The sequence below is a fragment of the Chlorocebus sabaeus genome, chromosome 7 (assembly GCF_047675955.1).
Source record: "Chlorocebus sabaeus isolate Y175 chromosome 7, mChlSab1.0.hap1, whole genome shotgun sequence".
In the NCBI taxonomy this organism is placed as follows: Eukaryota; Metazoa; Chordata; class Mammalia; order Primates; family Cercopithecidae; genus Chlorocebus; species Chlorocebus sabaeus.
In genome coordinates, this window is record NC_132910.1 from 80,024,638 (window position 1) to 80,043,383 (window position 18,746).

General features: G+C 35.7%; 1 protein-coding gene across 5 annotated transcripts in view; it reads right to left on the minus strand.

The window, feature by feature from the left end:
- Positions 1-18,746, minus strand: part of SCLT1 (sodium channel and clathrin linker 1) — a 224,997-nt gene that overhangs the window by 146,499 nt on the left and 59,752 nt on the right. For all 5 annotated transcript variants that reach the window (XM_037991956.2, XM_073017630.1, XM_037991963.2 and 2 more), the window contains one exon: positions 15,278-15,333. In XM_037991956.2, coding sequence (XP_037847884.1) covers positions 15,278-15,333 — 56 coding nt within the window. The remainder of the gene's footprint in view (positions 1-15,277; positions 15,334-18,746) is intronic.

Sequence of the window (18,746 nt, forward strand, 5' to 3'; positions counted from 1 at the left end):
GGTCCAGTATTTATTAAAATACATAAGCAAGTCAAAATGTAAGAGCCAAAGGAAAATAAAAAAGAGAAAGTACTATTATAATTGGTTGGCTTGACATTAAGAAGAGAAACTAAATAAAACGTTTTGGAGGCAGCGTTATCTGTATTATTAATAACACTAATAGCACCATATATCTCTGCATAATTGCTTTTCTGCTATCACTATCAATTAGCTGATCTCTATCTTCCAGTGCAAGTTCTGGAAAAAAAAGTCAATCTTACTGGTTTAGCTAATTGCAGAAATGGTTTGCTACATTGGTCACAATTAGGAAACTGGACAATCAGGAAGCAGCTGTATCTACTGCTGGTTCTAGAATCACATCCCTTTGCTGAGATCCTGAGACCAGAATGTTATTGCCAGAGCTGCCGCCTGCAGCAACACCCTGCCTTAGCTTTGACAGAAGTGATAGCCAGAATTGTTGGCTCTATAGCCATACTACACTTGTTAGATTCTTAGTCACAAAATAGATGCCTCAGGCACTGCCTTTTCCCCTACTATTTCCCAATTTAGGTATCGTACAAGTGGTTATCATTAGCAGAACCGAACTCATATCCTGAACTAGTTTTTAGTTTTCCAGTCTCTGCAATACTAAAAGGAAGGTGCAACAGATGTTAAGCCAATCTATCATATTTGCCACAACCCGTTATTATAATTGCATAATTTAATTACATATGCCCCAAAGTGACAAATAAAAGTACAAAGAGTTAATGTTTCTATAACACCTAAACTGAATGTGAAAGGCCCAATACAGATGAGTTGTTAAATTCACTGCTATTTAATTAGAGGTAGGTAACGTAATTATAAAAAGCCAGAAAAACTACAAAATCAAAGAAGATTAAAAGGAGATCAAAATGATCTCTCCGTTCTCACACTTCTTCAAAGAAATTTAAAATGGAAATTATAAAGAATGAGTTAAACATATATATGGTTTATGCATGAAAGATAACAAAAAACTATCTTTCATAGCTTTCAAAGATAACAAAAAATTAATAGACTTGCTCAAAGTAAAGACCTTGGCATTATACCAAATAATTAAAGAATAAAAGTGCATTTATATTAAGTCAAAGTCAAATATTTTTAAAGTATGTATTTTTTATGATTCCTTATTTTACTAACTCTCAATCAACAGACCAACTACTAAACCCTAGAACTTAAAGTATAATAAATAAATAAATAAATAAATAAAGAAAGAAAGAAAGAAGGTAAGGGAGCTTCTATTATATGTTATGCCAGGTACAACATGAGTAATACAAAAAAGAAACAGGTTGCGCAACCTTAGTGTTGACTATTTTGCTGGAGAAAAGATATTTCTGATGAAATGTTTTTTAAAGAAAATAAATATTGTCCTATAAGACAGTGCTTTTACATTAAATTTACATAAATAGCTATGCTTTTATAGTTTTTCTTTATGATTTTTATTATTTTTCTAGCTTACCACTTGCAGTATCATTTCAAAAGATTTAAAGAGCACTTATTATGAGAATATAAAACAATAAAACTGAAATCATATAGTCCAAGACTTTAATTTTATATATTAAGAAACTGGGTTCCATATAAATTCATGTACTAACACCAAGAAAATTACCCAGGCAGGGACTGCAGAAATAAAGTTATAACCAATTATCCCAAACAGACAATAAAATTTTGGCAAAGATCATCTTTATAAAAGTTTTGATCTTTTAGGTGACAAAGATGAATCAAACACAATGTCTGTATTTCTTTGAATTGAATTTGTCTCCAATAAAAGATGCACCATTCTTTCACATACCATTAAAAAGAAAAACTGCTGCCTATTAACCTCTCACAAGCCATTGAATACTGCTGCATCTCCCTTTTGCAGGTGTTAAAAGGTGGGAAAAGGGGGATAGTTAGTGAATTTTAGAATCAAATAAGACAGAAGAGAGAGTCAGACAAATACAGTGGCATATATGCCACTATATGCACATATAACCACTATGGTTAATTCCCACAGGGAGGCAGGCACCCCAGCAGCCCATTTGCACCCTGCCACAGCTGCCACTATATTTTTGTGTATTTCTTTATATAAATGAAAAAAAAAATTCTAGACAACTGTGTGGTATGACTCTCCAGATGCCTCACCTCACCAGACAGATTTCCCTAATCCAAGCCTCCTTGGTGAAAATATCCATACCACTGCCACAGTGCAGCATTTCTTTTCGGGATTAATACAAAAGATCCGAAAAACTAGAATTGCTGTTTCCTTTCTTATGCTCCTCCAATGAATCATACACATTTTTTTTTTTCTATCTGGTATTCTCCAGTTCTAAAGTGCAACTAGAAAGAATCCTTCTAAAATTGCACCCCTTCCTCTGTTTAAAACCCCTGAAGAACTCTCTACGTGATCTGTAGGAAAAGCTCAATTTCTTAAGCAGAGAATATAAAATTTTATATCATCTGGTCCCTACCTGCCATGCGTGTCTCATCATGCATAATTCCCTTACATATGTTGAGACACAGCCATATTACAAGGCCTAAATGTATTAGACATATAATGTTTTCTTCAGTTATCTCCTACTTATCCTACTCTTTCTGAAAATCATTGAGAATGAAATCCTACTCCTTCTGACTCAGCTCAAATTTTACCCACTCATTGAAGCCTTCTCTGATGTCTAAAGCCAAAGTGAGGTGCTCCATAAATACATTCTTATATATACTGGATATGTTATAGTCATGGTATCTGCCATGTCCAGACTTAAGTAGCCTTTGCCCAGAGCCCATGGCTCTGGGGACAGCATGCACTATTCTGTGCACAGACAGAAGCCAATGATTAGATTATAATTTTGCATATTTTCTGAGGGCAGTCCTATCAACAGGTGACTGGTATAAAAAGCATTGACAAATACAAGTGATGGCAATTAGCTAAACCAACAAGACTGGGTTTCTTCAGGATTTGGACTAGAGAAGAGAATCAGTCTTTTGGTTGGAAAAGAAGAAGGAGCAGCTACACAGAGGGGCACCACCATAGCGGAGACCATAAGGCCACGTGAACTGGTAAGAGGAACACACCTGTAGAGATATTCCTAATTGTTTCCCAGTTCTAGTTAAAATTCCATGTATCTCCTTATCATATATTCCTTATTACTTACAATGACTCAAGCCTCTCTTTTTTACAGCAAAAAGATCCAGGTATGAATATACGTATGTTTATATTTTTAATATATGAAATCATTCCTTCAATATTTATTGAACAGTTTAATGTGTACCAAGCACTGTTAAGTGGTGGTAGGTACACAGTGGTAGAAGAGACAAGGGTCCTGCTCTCATGCATTCTAGTGGAAAAGACAAATAATAACCAAGAAGATAAGTAATTTCAGGTAATAAATAGCCAAATAGGAACAGCTCCGGTCTGCAGCTCCCAGCAAGACCAATGCAGAAGGAGGATGATTTCTGCATTTCCAACTGAGGTACCCAGTTCATCTCATTGGGACTGGTTAGGCAGTGGGTCCAACCCATGGAGGGTGAGCAGAAGCAGGGTGGGGTGTCGCTTCACCCAGGAAGCGCAAGGAGCCGGGGAACTCCCTCCCACAGCCAAGGAAAGCAGTGAGGGACTGGTTATTATGCTTTTCCCACAGTTTTTGCAATCTGCAGATCAGGAGATTCCCCCGTGTGCCTAAACCACCAGGGCCCTGAGTTTCAAGCACAAAACTGGGCAGCTGTTTCATACCCCGGTGGTGCCTGGAAGGAGAGTGAGACAGAACCGTTTGCTCCCCTGGAAAGGGGGCTGAAGCCAGGGAGCCAAGTGGTCTTGCTTGGTGGGTCCAACTCCCACAGAACCCAGCAAGCTAAGAACCACTGGCTTGAAATTTCGCTGCAAGCACAGCAGTCTGAAGTCGACCTGATATGATCAAGCTTGGTTGGGGGAGGGGCATCAGCCATTACTGAGGCTTGAATAGGGAGTTTTCCTCCTGACAGTGCTAAGGAGGCTGGGAAGTCTGGGCTGGGTGTGGCAAAGCAGCTGTGGCCAGACTGCTTCTCTAGATTCCTCCTCACTGGGCGGGACATCTCTGAAGGAAAGGTAACAGCCCCAGTCAGGGCCTTACATACAAAACCCCCACTCCCTAAGGAAGGGGCGGCTGTGGGCACAGCTTCAGCAGATTTAATCGTTCCTGCCTGCTGGTTGTGAAGAAAGCAGCTGATCCTGACAAGAGGGATTCTCCCAGCACAGTGCACCAGCTCTGCTAAGGGACAGACTGTCTCCTCAAGTGGGTCCCTGACCCCCATGCCTCCAGACAGGGAGAAACCTCCCAACAGGGGCTGACAGACCTCTCATATAGGAGAGCTCCAGCTGGCATCAGGCCGGTGCCTCTCTGGGATGGAGCAGGTAGCAATTTTTGCTGTTCTGCAGCCTCTACTAGAGATACCCAGGCAAACAGGGTCTGGAGTGGACCTCCAGCAAACTGCAGCAGAGCTGCAGAAGAGAGACCTGTTAGAAGAAAAACTAACAAACAGAAAGCAACAACATCAACATAAAAGACCCCCACACAAAAACCCCATCCAAAGGTCATCAGTCTCAAAATCAAAGGCAGATAAATCCATGAAGATGAGGAAAAATCAGTGAAACGCTGAAAATTCCAAAACCCAGAATGCCTCTTCTGCTCCAAATGATCGCAACTCCTCTCCAACAAGAGCACAAAACTGGACCAAGAATGAGGTTAGAGAATTGACAGAAGTAGGCTTCAGAAGGTGGGTAATAAAAAAACTACTCTGAGCTAAAGGAGCACGTTGTAACGCAATGCAAAGAAGCTAGGAATCTTGATAAAAGGTTACAGGAACTGCTAACTAGAATAACCAGTTTAAAGAGGAACATAAATGACTTGATGGAGCTGAAAAACACAGCATGATAACTTAGTGAAGCATACAAAAGTATCAATAGCCAAATCGATCAAATGGAAGAAAGGATATTACACACTGAAGATCAATTTACTGAAATAAAATCTGAAGGAAAGATTAGAGAAAAAAGCATGAAAAGGAATGAACAAGGACTCTGAGAAATATGGGACTATGTGAAAAGATCAAACCTATGACTGATCGGGGAACCTGAAAGTGACAGGGAGAATGGAATCAAGTTGGAAAACACTCTTCAGGATATCATCCAGGAGAACTTCCCCAAACTAGCAAGACAGGCCAACATTCAAATTCAGGAAATGCAAAGAACACCACTAAGATATTCCTTGAGAAGGGCAACCCCAAGTCACATAATCATCAGATTTTCCAAGGTTGAAACGAAGAAAAAAATATTAAGGGCAGTCAGAGAGAAAGGTCAGGTTACCTACAAACGGAAGCCCATCAGACTAACAGTGGATCTCTCTGCAGAAACCCTACAGGTCAGAAGAGTGGGGATCAATATTCAACATTCTTAAAGAGAATAATTTTCAACCAAAAATTTCATACCCAGCCAAACTAAGCTTCATAAGTGAAGGAAAAATAAAATTCTTTACAGACAAGCAAATGCTGAGGGATTCTGTCAACACCACATCTGTCTTCCAAGAACTCCTGCAGGAAGCATTAAATATGGAAAGGAAAAACCAGTATCAGCCACTGCAAAAACACAATAAAATATAAAGGCCAATGACACTATGAAGAAACTGCATTAACTAATATGCAAAATAACCAGTTAGCATCATGGCAACAGGATCAAATTCACACATAACAATATTAACCTTAAACGTAAATGGGCTAAATGCCCCAATTAAAACACACACACTGGTAAACAGGATAAAGAATCAAGACCCATTGGTGTGTTGTATTCAGGAGACTATCTCATTTGCAAAGACACACATAGGCTCAAAATAAAGGGACGGAGGAATATTTACCAAGCAAATGGAAAGCAAAAAAAAAAAAAAAAAGCAGAGGTTGCAATCCTAGTCTCTGATAAAACAGACTTTTAAACCAACAAAGATCAAAAAAGACAAAGAAAGGCATTACATAATGGTAAAGGGATCAATGCAACGGGAAGAGCTAACTATCCTAAATATATATGTACCAAACACAGGAGCAACCAGATTCGTAAAACAAGTTCTTAGAGACCAACAAAGAGACTTAGACTCCCACACAATACTAGTGGGAGACTTTAACACTCCACTGTCAATATTAGAACAATAAAACAGAAAATTAACAAGGATAGTCAAGACTTGAACTCAGCTCTGGATCAAGCAGACCTAATAGACATCTACAGAACTCTACACCCCAAATCAACAGAATATACATTATTCTCAGCACCACACACCATGTAGTCTAAAATAGGCCACATAATTCGAAGTAAAACACTCGTCAGCAAATGCAAAAGAATGGAGTTCATAACAAACAGTCTCTCAGACCGAAGTGCTATCAAACTAGAATTTGGGATTAAGAAACTCACTCAAAACTGCACAACTACATGGAAATTAAACAAGCTGCTCCCGAATGACTACTGGGTAAATAACAAAATTAAGACAGAAATCAAAAAGTTATTTGAAACCATTGACAACAAAGACACAATGTACCATAATCTCTGGGACCCAGCTAAAGTAGTGTTAAGAGGGAAATTTATAGCACTAAACGCCCACATCAGAAAGTGGGAAAGATCTAAAACCAACACCCTAACATTACCATTAAAATAACTAAAGAAGCAAGAGCAAACAAATGGAAAAGCTAGCAGAAGACAAGGAATAACTAAGATCAGAGCAGAACTGAAGGAGATAGAGACATGAAAAATTGTTCAAAAAATGAATGAATCCAGGAGTTGGTTTTTTGAAAATATTAACAATATAGATGGACCTCTAGCTAGACTAACAAAGAAGAAAAGAGAGAAGAATCAAATAGACACAATAAAAAATGATAATGAGGATATCAACACTGATCCCACAGAAATAAAAACTACCATCAGAAAATACTCTAAACATCTGTATGCAAATAAAAGAGAGAATCTAGAAGTCGATAAATTCCTGAACACATGCACCCACCCAAGACTAAACCAGGAAGAAGTTGAATCCCTGAAGAGACCAAAAACAAGTTCTAAAATTGAGGCAGTACTTAATAGCCTACCAATCAAAACAAGCCCAGGACCAGACAGATTCACATCTGAATTCTACATCAATATTCTGTTGATGCAGGGTGTAGAGGAGCTGGTACCATTCCTTCTGAAACTATTGCAAATGACAGAAAAAGAAGGACTCCTCCCTAACTCATTTTATGAGGCGAGCATCATCCTGATACCAAAACCTAGCAGAGACACAACAAAATTTCAGGTCAATATCCCTGATGAACATCGATGCAAAAATCCTCAATAAAATACTAGCAAACTGAATTAAGCAGCACATCAAAAAGCTTATCCACCAAGATCAAGTCAGCTTCATCCCTAGGATACAAGGCTGTTTCAACGTATGCAAATCAATAAGTGAAATTCATCACATAAACAGAACCAATGACAAAAACCACATGATTATCTCAATAGATGCAGAAAAGGCCTCTGATAAAATTCAACATCCTTCATGCTAAAAACTCTAAACAAACTAGGTATTAATGGAGCATTTCTCAAAATAGTAAGAGGTATTTATGACAAACCCATAGCCAATATCATACTGAATGGGCAAAAGCTGAAAGCACTCCCTTAGAAAACTGGCACATTACAAGGATGCCCGCTCTCACCACTCCTATTCAACATCGTATTGGAATCTCTGGCCAGGGCAATCAGGCAAGAGAAAGAAATAAAGGGTATTCAAACAGGAAAAGAGGAAGTTAAATTGTCTCTGTTTGACTACGACATGATTGTATATTTAGAAAACCCCATCGTCTCAGCCCAAAAACTCCTTAAGCTGATAAGCAACTTCAGCAAAGTCTCAGGATTCCAAATTAATGTGCAAAATCAAAGGATTCCTATACAGCAACAGTAGACAAGCAGACAGCCAAATCATGAGTGAACTCCCATTCACAATTGCTACAAAGAGAATAAAATACCTAGGAATACAATTTACAAGGGATATGAAGGACCTCTTCAAGGAGAACTACAAACCACTGCTCGAGGAAATAAGAGAGGACACAAACAAACGGAAAAACATTCCATGCTCATGGATAGGAAGAATATTGCGAAAATGGCCATACTGCCTAAAGTAATTTATAGATTCCATGCTATTCCCATCAAGCTACCATTGACTTTCTTCACAGAATTAGAAAAAATACTTTAAATTTCATACAGAATCAAAAAAGAGCCCATATAGTCAAACCCTAAGCAAAAAGAACAAAGCTGGAGACAATCCTAAGCAAAAAGGACAAAGCTAAACAAAAAGATCACGCTACCTGACTTCAAACTATACTACAAGGCTACAGTAACCAAAACAGCATGTTACTGGTATCAAACCAGATAGATAGACCAAAGGAACAGAACAGAGACATCAGAAATAACACTACACATCTACAACCTTCTGATCTTCAATACACGTCACAAAAACAAGCAATAGCGAAAGGATTCCCTATTTAATTAATAGTGCTGGGAAAATTGGCTAGCCATATGCAGTAAACTGAAACTGGACCCTTTCCTTACACCTTATACAAAAATTAACTCGAGACAAATTAAAGACTTAAATGTAAAACCCAAAACCATAAAAACCCTAGAGAAAACCTAGGCAATACCATTCAAGACACAGGCATGGGCAAAGATTTCGTAAATAAAACACCAAAGCAATTACAACAAAGCCAAAATTGACAAATAGGATTGAATTAAATGAAAGAGCTTCTGCACAGCAAAATAAACTATCATCAGAGTGAACTGGCAACCTACAGAATGGGAGAAAATTTTTGCAAGCTATCTATCTAATATCCACAATCTACAAGGAACTTAAACAAATTTACAAGAAAAAAACAAACAACCCCATCAAAAAGTGGGTGAAGGATAAGAATAGACACTTCTCAAAAGAAGATATTTATGCAGACAACAAACATGAAAAAAACCTCATCATCACTGGTCATTAGATAAATGCAAATCAGAGCCACAATGAGATACCATCTCACATCAGTTAGAATGGTGATCATTAAAAAGTCAGGAAACAACAGATGCTGGTGAGGCTGTGGAGAAATAGGAATGCTTTTACACTGTTGGTGATAGTGTAAATTAGTTCAACCATTGTGGAAGACAGTGTGGCAATTCCTCAAGGATATAATACCAGAAATTCCATTTGATCCAGCAATCCCATTACTGTGTATACACCCCAAAAATTATAAATTATTCTACTATCAAGACATATGCACACATATGTTTATTGAAGCACTATTTACAATAGCAAAGACTTGGAACCAACCCAAATGTCTATCAATGATAGACTGGATCAAGAAAATGTGGCACATATATACCACGGAATACTATGCAGCCATAAAAAGGAATGAGTTCATGTCCTTTGCAGGGACATGGATGAAGCTGGAAGCCACCATTCTTAACAAACTAATGCAGGAACAGAAAACCAAACACTGCATGTTCTCACTCATAGGTGGGAGATGAACAATGAGAACACATGGACAACAGGGAGGGGAACATCACACATTAGGGCCTATCGGGGGCTGGAGGGCAAGGGGAGACCACAGTATTAGGACAAATACCTAATGCATGTGGGGCTTAAAACCTGGATGATGGGTTTATGGGTGCAGCAAACCACCATGGCACATGTATACCTATGTAACAAACCTGCATGTTCTGCACATGTATCCCAGAACTTAAAGTAAAAAAAAAAAAAAAAAAAAAAAAAAAAAAATTCAAGTAGTAATAAGGTACTATGAATAAAATAAAATTGGATAATAGAAAAATGAAAGAGGGAGGGGTTGGAAAGAGCAGGGCTAGATAATGTGCTTAGGAATGCCTCCCTGATAAGAGACTGGATGAAGGGAAAAGTCCAGTTCTGTGCAGCTCTGGAGAAACACATTCAAGGCAGGAGAAACACATTCAAGGCAGAAGAACAGGTAAAAGGTCCTCAGGTTGAAACTAGTTTACCATGTTTAAAGAAGCCAATGTAAGGTCAGAGTGACTTAAGACTAGTAACAAAATGAAGTTTGATGAGAGGTCTATACATACATAAATACAAAAACATAAACTCAATTATAAACCAAGACACACAGAGAAACTAGGTTAGTTTTGGCTTTTCATGAGATTATTAAAAATAGATACTTAAAACTTCACAATTAAAGCTTAGGCTGACAGGATTCTGGCGGGCTTTGGGGAATAGTCTTCTTCACAGTGTAATGACCTCGAGTAGCACCAGCATAGTGGTGTTGACCATGTCATCCCAGAGATTTCTTTTCTCTTTTTCACTCAAGAATAGGAAAAGCATTTATATCGCATCTTCTGAAATTCCATAAACAAATCAATTTGAAGGGAGGAGAATACCTTTTTCTTGGCTAGCTTTGAAAAATAATAGCTTTGTTATTGTTTTGGTAAATATATACATGAACTCCTTCCCAAATTTCAAATAGATAATAAATATTTACTATATTGTATTCATAGGATATTGTCAGCACACTTGAATGGCATAATTAGGGAAAGTAAAATCATATTTAATATCATACCATTGATTATCATTAGTCAAATTATGAAAGCACATCAATAAAAATGTTTTTAAAATAATTCCATTGTATAATGCTATTTAAATCTGTATCATATTTAGTTGTAATCTAAAATAATAAATATCAGGCTATCAGAAAATAAAAAATAACAAGATGCCAAATATTACTACATACTAGATTCATATACTAACTATATACTAAATACTAACTTTATAATCTTGTTGAAGTTTTACGTTTCTGTGTTCTAAAGCTATATATAAATATGCCTAAATATCTTCAGATAGTTTTAAATTTCAAAAATACTTTTTAGTGACTGTTAAAGACTAGTTTAAGAGATTCTGCAGTGAAAGAACATTCCATGTATCAGGGATTAGTAAACTTTTTATGTAAAGGACCAGAGAGTACATAAATATTTTAGGTTTTGTGAGCCATTCAATCTCTGTCACCACTATTCAACTTCATAGGCACATAAAACAAAGCAGCCGTCGACAAGATTTAAATGACTAAGCATGGCTGTGATCCAATACATTTTATTTATAAAAAGATGTGGCAGGCCAGATTTGACCCACAAGCTACAGTTTGTGAACCCCTGACAGATGTAATTAAATCTCTTTATCAGTACACTTTGGCTACAAGTAATAAAACACCCAACAAATAAATGAGAATAGCCATTTCTGTCTATTTTATTCACTAATGTATCTCAAAGCGTTAAATGGTGCCTGACATTTAGTAATCACTCAACAGTTGTGAATGACTATTTTCTTACTTCACCTAATATTAACTTGGAAGGTATACAGTTCCAGATTTGCTTCAGCAGCTCAATAATATCTTTTAAGGACTTTGCAAAGGTTTCCTCATGTTTCTCTTCTATTAATCTTCTCATGTTGCTGATACCTACACACATAGTTAAAAAATGGCTATAGCAGCTTCACACATCACTTTCTAAAATGACAGGGAGCAGGAAAAGGGGAAAGCTTTCTTTTTGCTCTCTCTCCTCTTATCAGAGAGAAAAAGCTTTTTCAGAAGCTCCACAAGAGACTTTCCTTTATATCTCACTGGCTAAAACTAGGTCACATGTCCACTTCCAAGCCAGTTCCTGGCAAAAAGACATAAAAACTGGTTTAGGTCAATGATTTATTATCTCAGGTTGTGGAAGAAGCTCATCTTCCCTGAGCACATTGCCACTGGAACAAAATTAGGGTTATGTGACTATGTATGAAGGAAAAAAACAGCTCTTGTACTGGCAATAGATGATGTCTTCCATACCATCAATAGTAAAATAAAAAATGAGAACAATAAAATTTACTTTGTATTTACTTAGTATCAGAAAATGCTGTACATGTATTCATTCATTTATTCAATTATCTTACTCAATTTCCTTCCTCTGGAAAGTTATGAGAGGAGGAAAAAATAGTATTGAAAAAGAAACAAGACAAAGCAAAACAAAACAAAAACCTCTATAATCTCAATATGAAATACATTTCAAGGATTTCAAAATGGAAGGGAGAATACTAATAATAATAATATGTATTTTTTTTACTTTTTCCTCAGTCTGAGTTTTATAAAATGACTTCATTATTTCCTATTTGTAGTAAATTCTCAGATAATATACTCTGATTTATAAATGTAAGTATTAAAATTTTTCCAAAATTCAGTAATGTGAAACTGTATACTTTTACATAATCCATGCCATTGCTAGATTCCATTATTTAGACCTGTCCATGTATATTTATTTAAGGTATTTTCCTTAAAAATAATAAATTCTTTTGATTTTGTAGTCCTTAGCTGCAACATATAATTAAAAGTAGGATGTTGTCCTAATGACATAATCAGTAGAGTTCACTTTAAAACCTGATTAACACTATCAAGTTACCAAAAGTGTCTTTAATAAACTTAGAATCCATTTTTTTACACTTTCCTATTGTACTAGGAATAAACATATTCATGAGACATGACTGCATTACCGTTAAATAGGTGAAGGCAAATTTTAAAGACTGGCTTCAAAAGACCTGGATATGAAAGGAATAATATAAAGTCCAATATAGGAAACAATTAAATGATTATCTCAACCATAAAATACCTTGTCTATTCTCAGCACATTAATATACAAGCTTTATCTAAGTATATTGGTGATTCAGAAATCTTTATAATATTCTTTACTAGGAAGAGTATATTCCTGCTTAATAAGTATTTTGGAAAAGAACAGTAAATCATAAAATATTAAGATTAAAAAAATTTCCCATGGGAAAAAAACAAAAATAAGTGAGAAAAACTAAAAGCCCAATTAAAAGATTTACTTTATTTTGCACTTCAGTAAACACTGACAGCTTAAATATGTGAAGTTTTTGGAAATTAGAAGGAAAGAAAACTAATGGAAAATACAAGGAAGAGAAAATCATGAAATAGCCAAGGGCAAGACAATTCCATGGGTGTGCTATGTAATTTTAAGGAACAGCATGTATTAATTTAAATATAGCTACACTAAAATAAATGCAATTAAAATAAAAATAAAATTACTATATAATATAGAAGAATACAATAAAAGAATGTCAAACTTTAAAAGAGCTCATGTTTTGAATAAATTTAGAACTAAAAAAACTTTGGATATTTAGTCTAGTTAAAAGTCAACAAAAAAAGATGTATCAGATTTCAGTCCAGTTATATGAATTTTATGGGTTAAAGTTAAGAAATTTGGTATGGAAAAGCTTTAAACATTTTTTAGAAGCAAACATAAGAGAAGATCTCTATGATGTTAGGCTGAGAAAGGACTTCTTATGGGAGATACAAAGAACAATAACCACAGGAGAAGAGAGATTCAAATACTTTAAGTTAAAAAAAAAAGAAAAAAAATTCTGTTAGTCAAACACACCACAATCTGGGAATACAGATTTGAAACACCTATTATCGAATGTGTTCTATGAACCACTGGCACTAATTATTTATTTCTGTCCCCTTCCATATTCTGGCCTCTGTCCCAGGGGCGAAAAGTCTCAAACTACATTGTCCAGATATCTTGCAGCTGAAGTTGTGGATAAGATTAAAATTTTACCAGTGAGAGGCATTTAAGGGAGATATAGAAGGCAGAAGTGAGCTGAGACCATTTTTCTGTTGATATAGTGGCTGGTAAGTAAAACTGGATAGACAAAAATGTCTCTTGTAGTCAATATCATATGGTCCTTTTTCCAATATCAAGTCTCCAGCTTTATGGAAATGATGCTGCCATGGTAATAGGGATGGTGCAGCACCATAAATTCCTGACCTCAGGATTATAGTCTCTGAGGTGTAACTGTAAAACCAAAGATTTAGTAGCACTTAACTGTAAGTGAATTAAATCCTTTCTTGTTTGAAATTTCTAGAATGGTTATTGTTTACTGCATTGAGACTGACTGGCACATCAACAAATTTTCAGAATACAGATCACATAATGCACTTTGACAATTTAATAAGAAAAAGATAAGTAGAAATAGGGAAAATATATGAACAAGCATTTTATGAGAAAAGAAAACCACATAGGTAAATAAACATATAAATGGTCAACAATGGCAGGCTGAGGTGGGCAGATCATGAGGTCAGGAGATCGAGACCATCCTGGCTCACACGGTGAATCCCCATCTCTACTAAAAATACAAAAAAATTAGCTGGGCATGGTGGCAGGTGCCTGTAGTCCCAGCTACTTGGGTGGCTGAGGCAGGAGAATGGCACGAACCTGGGAGGCGGAGCTTGCACTGAGTCGAGATTGTGCCACTGCACTCCAGCCTGGGAAACAGAGCAAGACTCCGTCTCAAAAAAAAAAAAAAAGTCAACAATATTAGTATTCAGGAAAATGCATATTAAAACCACAATAAAAAGTATTTAACAGTCAAAATGATGAAAATTAGGAAGCTTAACAAGAGCTACAGATATTAAAAGATATGGATCAATATAAACTCATAAATATCACTGGTAAGAGTGTAAATTGGTATAGCTATTTTGGAAATTAAGTTGATATTATATTGCAAAATTGCTATTCATATAACCTATAATCCAGCAACTTCCTTCCTTGAAACTCTTGCACTTGTGTGTGTTATTGAATAAAAAAGTCCTAGAACACTAGATGCCATTTTTATATAGTCTTTAAAAATATAAAACTAAAAAGTATAGTATATTGCTTGGAGATACACATACACATAAAAAAATGTAAAAGCAAGGGAATAATAAACACAAAATTCAAGATAGTGTTTATCTCTGGCAGAGAGAAAGAGAAGGATGGGAAATGGAAGAAAATCATGGATAGATGCACCAGTATTAGCAACATTTTAACACTCAAGCTAAGTGGTATGTTGAGAAGTTTTCATTTTATCAATATGTTTTCCAACATACATATATATTATATAATACGTTATTGATTGCTAATATTTGTAAGGTGCTTATTTTGTACCCTACTCCAAGTACTTACTTTATCCCTTAGAGTCAGACCTATGAAATAGGTTGTATCATGATATCTAATTTATAGAAGAGGACACTAAAACAGAAAGAGAAGTAACCTGTCCAGGGTCACACGGCTAACAAGTAATTGAGCCAGGAGTCAAATAGAAAAATCAGGCCCCAGAGTCCACATTCTTAACTATTAATACTATAGCTATCAAATATCAAATAACAAAAATAAAAGTTACCTAAGACAATAAAAGATAAAACCAATAGTTAATTGATTTACCTTTCATTTTCCTTGATGACATTTTCAAGCTGTAGTTTCATCTCACCCACCTGTTTCTGAAAGAATAAAATATGGTGTCGCAATACATTTTCCAGACAATCAGCTCTCCATTAAGTAGACCACTCATGTAAGCAATCAGATTCTGACACTGGTCTAGTGTCAGATTAGAAAGACTTATTCTTTATTTCTAACGAAGGGATAATTAATATGGATAGTTTACTAATAAACAGAATACAATAAAACATTCATTTTAAATAGAATATAAATAAAATAGAAAGATTTTATGTAACACAGTGAGAAATATTTATAAATGGAATTCCTATGACTTGTAGCTGTGAAAAACAGATGAAAGATATTCCGGAGTATGTCACTATAACAAATACCAGATGGTTCCTGTATCTTGAATGTATATCTTAGTTAATTCACCGCAGTTTAGTGAAGCCCATATAAGCATGTGTATTTTTCTAGTATTTCAAAAGGTAAAATGCTAACAGTAAGAAGAAAATGGAGGTCTTTTTTAGCAGTCATTCATTCAGTCTCTGATTCACCACTTTCATTAACTATCTAAACTCTCTGTACCATACAAGGCTGCTAAGGTAAACAGACATGCTCATTGAAAAATAGTAGGAAAGATGGTTAAAAAAAAAAATCACCTAACTAAAATACAAGGAAGAATAAAATGCACACTAGAAAGGGAATTAAATGAAGGTCTGATTAATGCTCTCTGAAAGAGTAAAAAGATGTTAGGATTTCAAAAGAAAAGAAAGAGCATTTAAAGTTGGTGAAAATATGAGTAAATGCAAAATAGCAAAAAATAGTCAACTCTCAGTAAGTGTGAATGAGCAAGTGGAGAGCACACACACACACACACACCCCCCCCGAAAAAAAACCCTGAACTTATATGTGAAAGCATGCAAAATCTCACTTAAAACTGTAATCAATTCATGATTGTGTATTAGTCTTGATTGTGCTTCCTAGGCTAAAGGAGAGAAGCTTATCCTGGAGTACACCTTCACAAGGGACAGGTGGAACAGGCAGTTCTCCAAGCCTTTTTCTCTCCCTTTCAACCAGAGAAGATCAAGGCAGCTTGGTCTAGGAGATCAGAATAGTGAATGCTAACTATAAATTTGGTTTGAAAGGTGAACTTTTCCAAGGTCCCCGTTATGCCTGAAACACAATTAAACCAACATGAATTAATTCACTACCAGATAATTGAACACTGGCCATATATGGACCGATACAGTGAGAGAGAAAATTGGAAAGACAGGTACAGGGTTTTGAGAATGCCATGGCAAGAGGTTTGGATTTATTGTAGCAATTATGTTGATTTTATAATTTTTAAATAATTTTTTTTTTCCCTGAGATGGCGTCTCACTCTGTCTCTTAAGCTGGAGTGTTCTCGAGAGCATGATCACAGCCCACTGCAGCCAATAAACTCATCTTTAAAAGTTGCAAAACTATCAGTGCATCTTAAAGAATGTTTATTACTCTTAAATAATTATGTAAGATATATACTCATTAGCTAAGACTAAAGATGGACTGTAACACTCTCACTATAAATTCCTTACTGTAAAATATTTCAAAATATTTACATTTGGAAGAAAGTGAAATCCACACAGTATTTCTCACATCATCAAATTTTTCCCTTCTATTTATATTTTCTGGCAAAAAATCGTCCATATAGAGAATTGCAGTGCTACTTTTCCTGCTTTGGAGATACACTATTTTTTGACTAGGTCAATAAGTCATAAGAACTAGTACTTCTAATCAATCACATCTATCTGAGCAACCATTCTTAGCTGTCAACATTTTTTTTTCTCTAAAAGAAGGAGCAATTATTTTTATCATCAAAGACTCTTAGGCTTTCTAGCATAGTTTATTTCTCTTTTGTAATTAATTCAGTGATCACCCTCTGGCGGTAAAGAATGCAAAATGGAAAAACAAACTTAAACATCTTAGTAAAATGGCTTATTAAAGAAATACATGAATCAGATTATAAAAAATTTAAAAGAATTTAATTTCAAGATAATTAGCTATCCTATGTTATAACAACCAAAGTACATAATATGTTATTATAGGAATTTAGAAAGAGTAAATTCAGCAGAAACTTTAAATTCACTAGTCCTGAAAACAAAAGGAAAATAACATTTGTGCAAAAGAGGGCTTTCCGTTGCTCTTTAATTGTCAGCTAGGAAGATTAAAAGACATTACTGTGCTTGTCTTAAATTTAAATGACTACAGGCTAAGAAATACACAGTAAAGACCAGGAAGACTTTATGATAAAAGACACTATAATTTTAATGAAATGCTTTTATTTGATATTTGGGTCTAGAGGACAACTTTGTACGTTTATGTGTTTGAGAAATAACCTTGGAAATGAAAGCCTACATAATTTCAAATGCAGTGAAAGAACCTAATTTTATTTTTACCAATTGGAAGCATTATGTGTTCTTTTAGTAAAGCTACATATCAATGCATTAATTGATAAGTAAGGGCTTGTTAAGCTAGCTCTAATCATCTTATTCCCATAAACCCTGGCATTTAATCATTTATTAAATATTTAAGGGCCTACTACGTGCTACACTTGAAAGTATACAGTAGGATCCCTTCACGTCCATGCATAAAAAGAAAAGGAAGTAAGGGAGAAAGTGCTTAGTGTCTGCCACACACACGGCCCCATTCTGAGGAAATCAGTCTCAGGGGTTGCTTTACTATATTTTATTTATTTATTTTTTGAGACAGAGTCTCACTCTGTTGCCCAGGCTGGAGTGCGGTGGCACGATCTCAGCTCACTGCAGCCTCTGCCTCCCGGGTTCAGGTGATTTCTCCTGCCTCAGCCTCCCGAGTAGCTGGGATTACAAGTGTGTGCCACCATACCTGACTAATTTTTGTATTTTTAGTAGAGACGGGAATTCATTATGTTGGCCAGGCTGGTCTCAAACTCCTGACCTCAAGGGATCTCCGTACCTTGTCCTCCCAAAGTGCTGGGATTACAGACATGAGCCACCACACCTGGCCAGGGTGCTTTAATATAAAGTCATTATACTCTCTTCCATTTGCATTAATGAAAGCCAACTCTGCCACCCTTGCTACAACTGTATTTATCCAGGAATTGGTATCTAAACCAAATACAATCATGAGTATATTCAAGCTCTAATAAAGAGAGGTCATTGCCTCCTGATAGGCTTAGCTTGAGACATATAAGTTCTATTTAAGAAATACTTCCATTATATGGTTATTGCAGTATCAGAAAGGTCAAAATTTTAGGGGAAAACATTAAAAGACATTTTCACATCAAAGAAACACATTATAAATATTAGGTATATTCTAAACATGTAGCTCATTGAAACTCAAATTGTACCCTAAACAATTTTGTGCTATTATTGCAGTTCTCCATAAGCCCTGGGACCCAAAATGATAATCCATTCTGCAAGTAATGGGAAATGCAGATAGAATGAGGTAAGGAGGA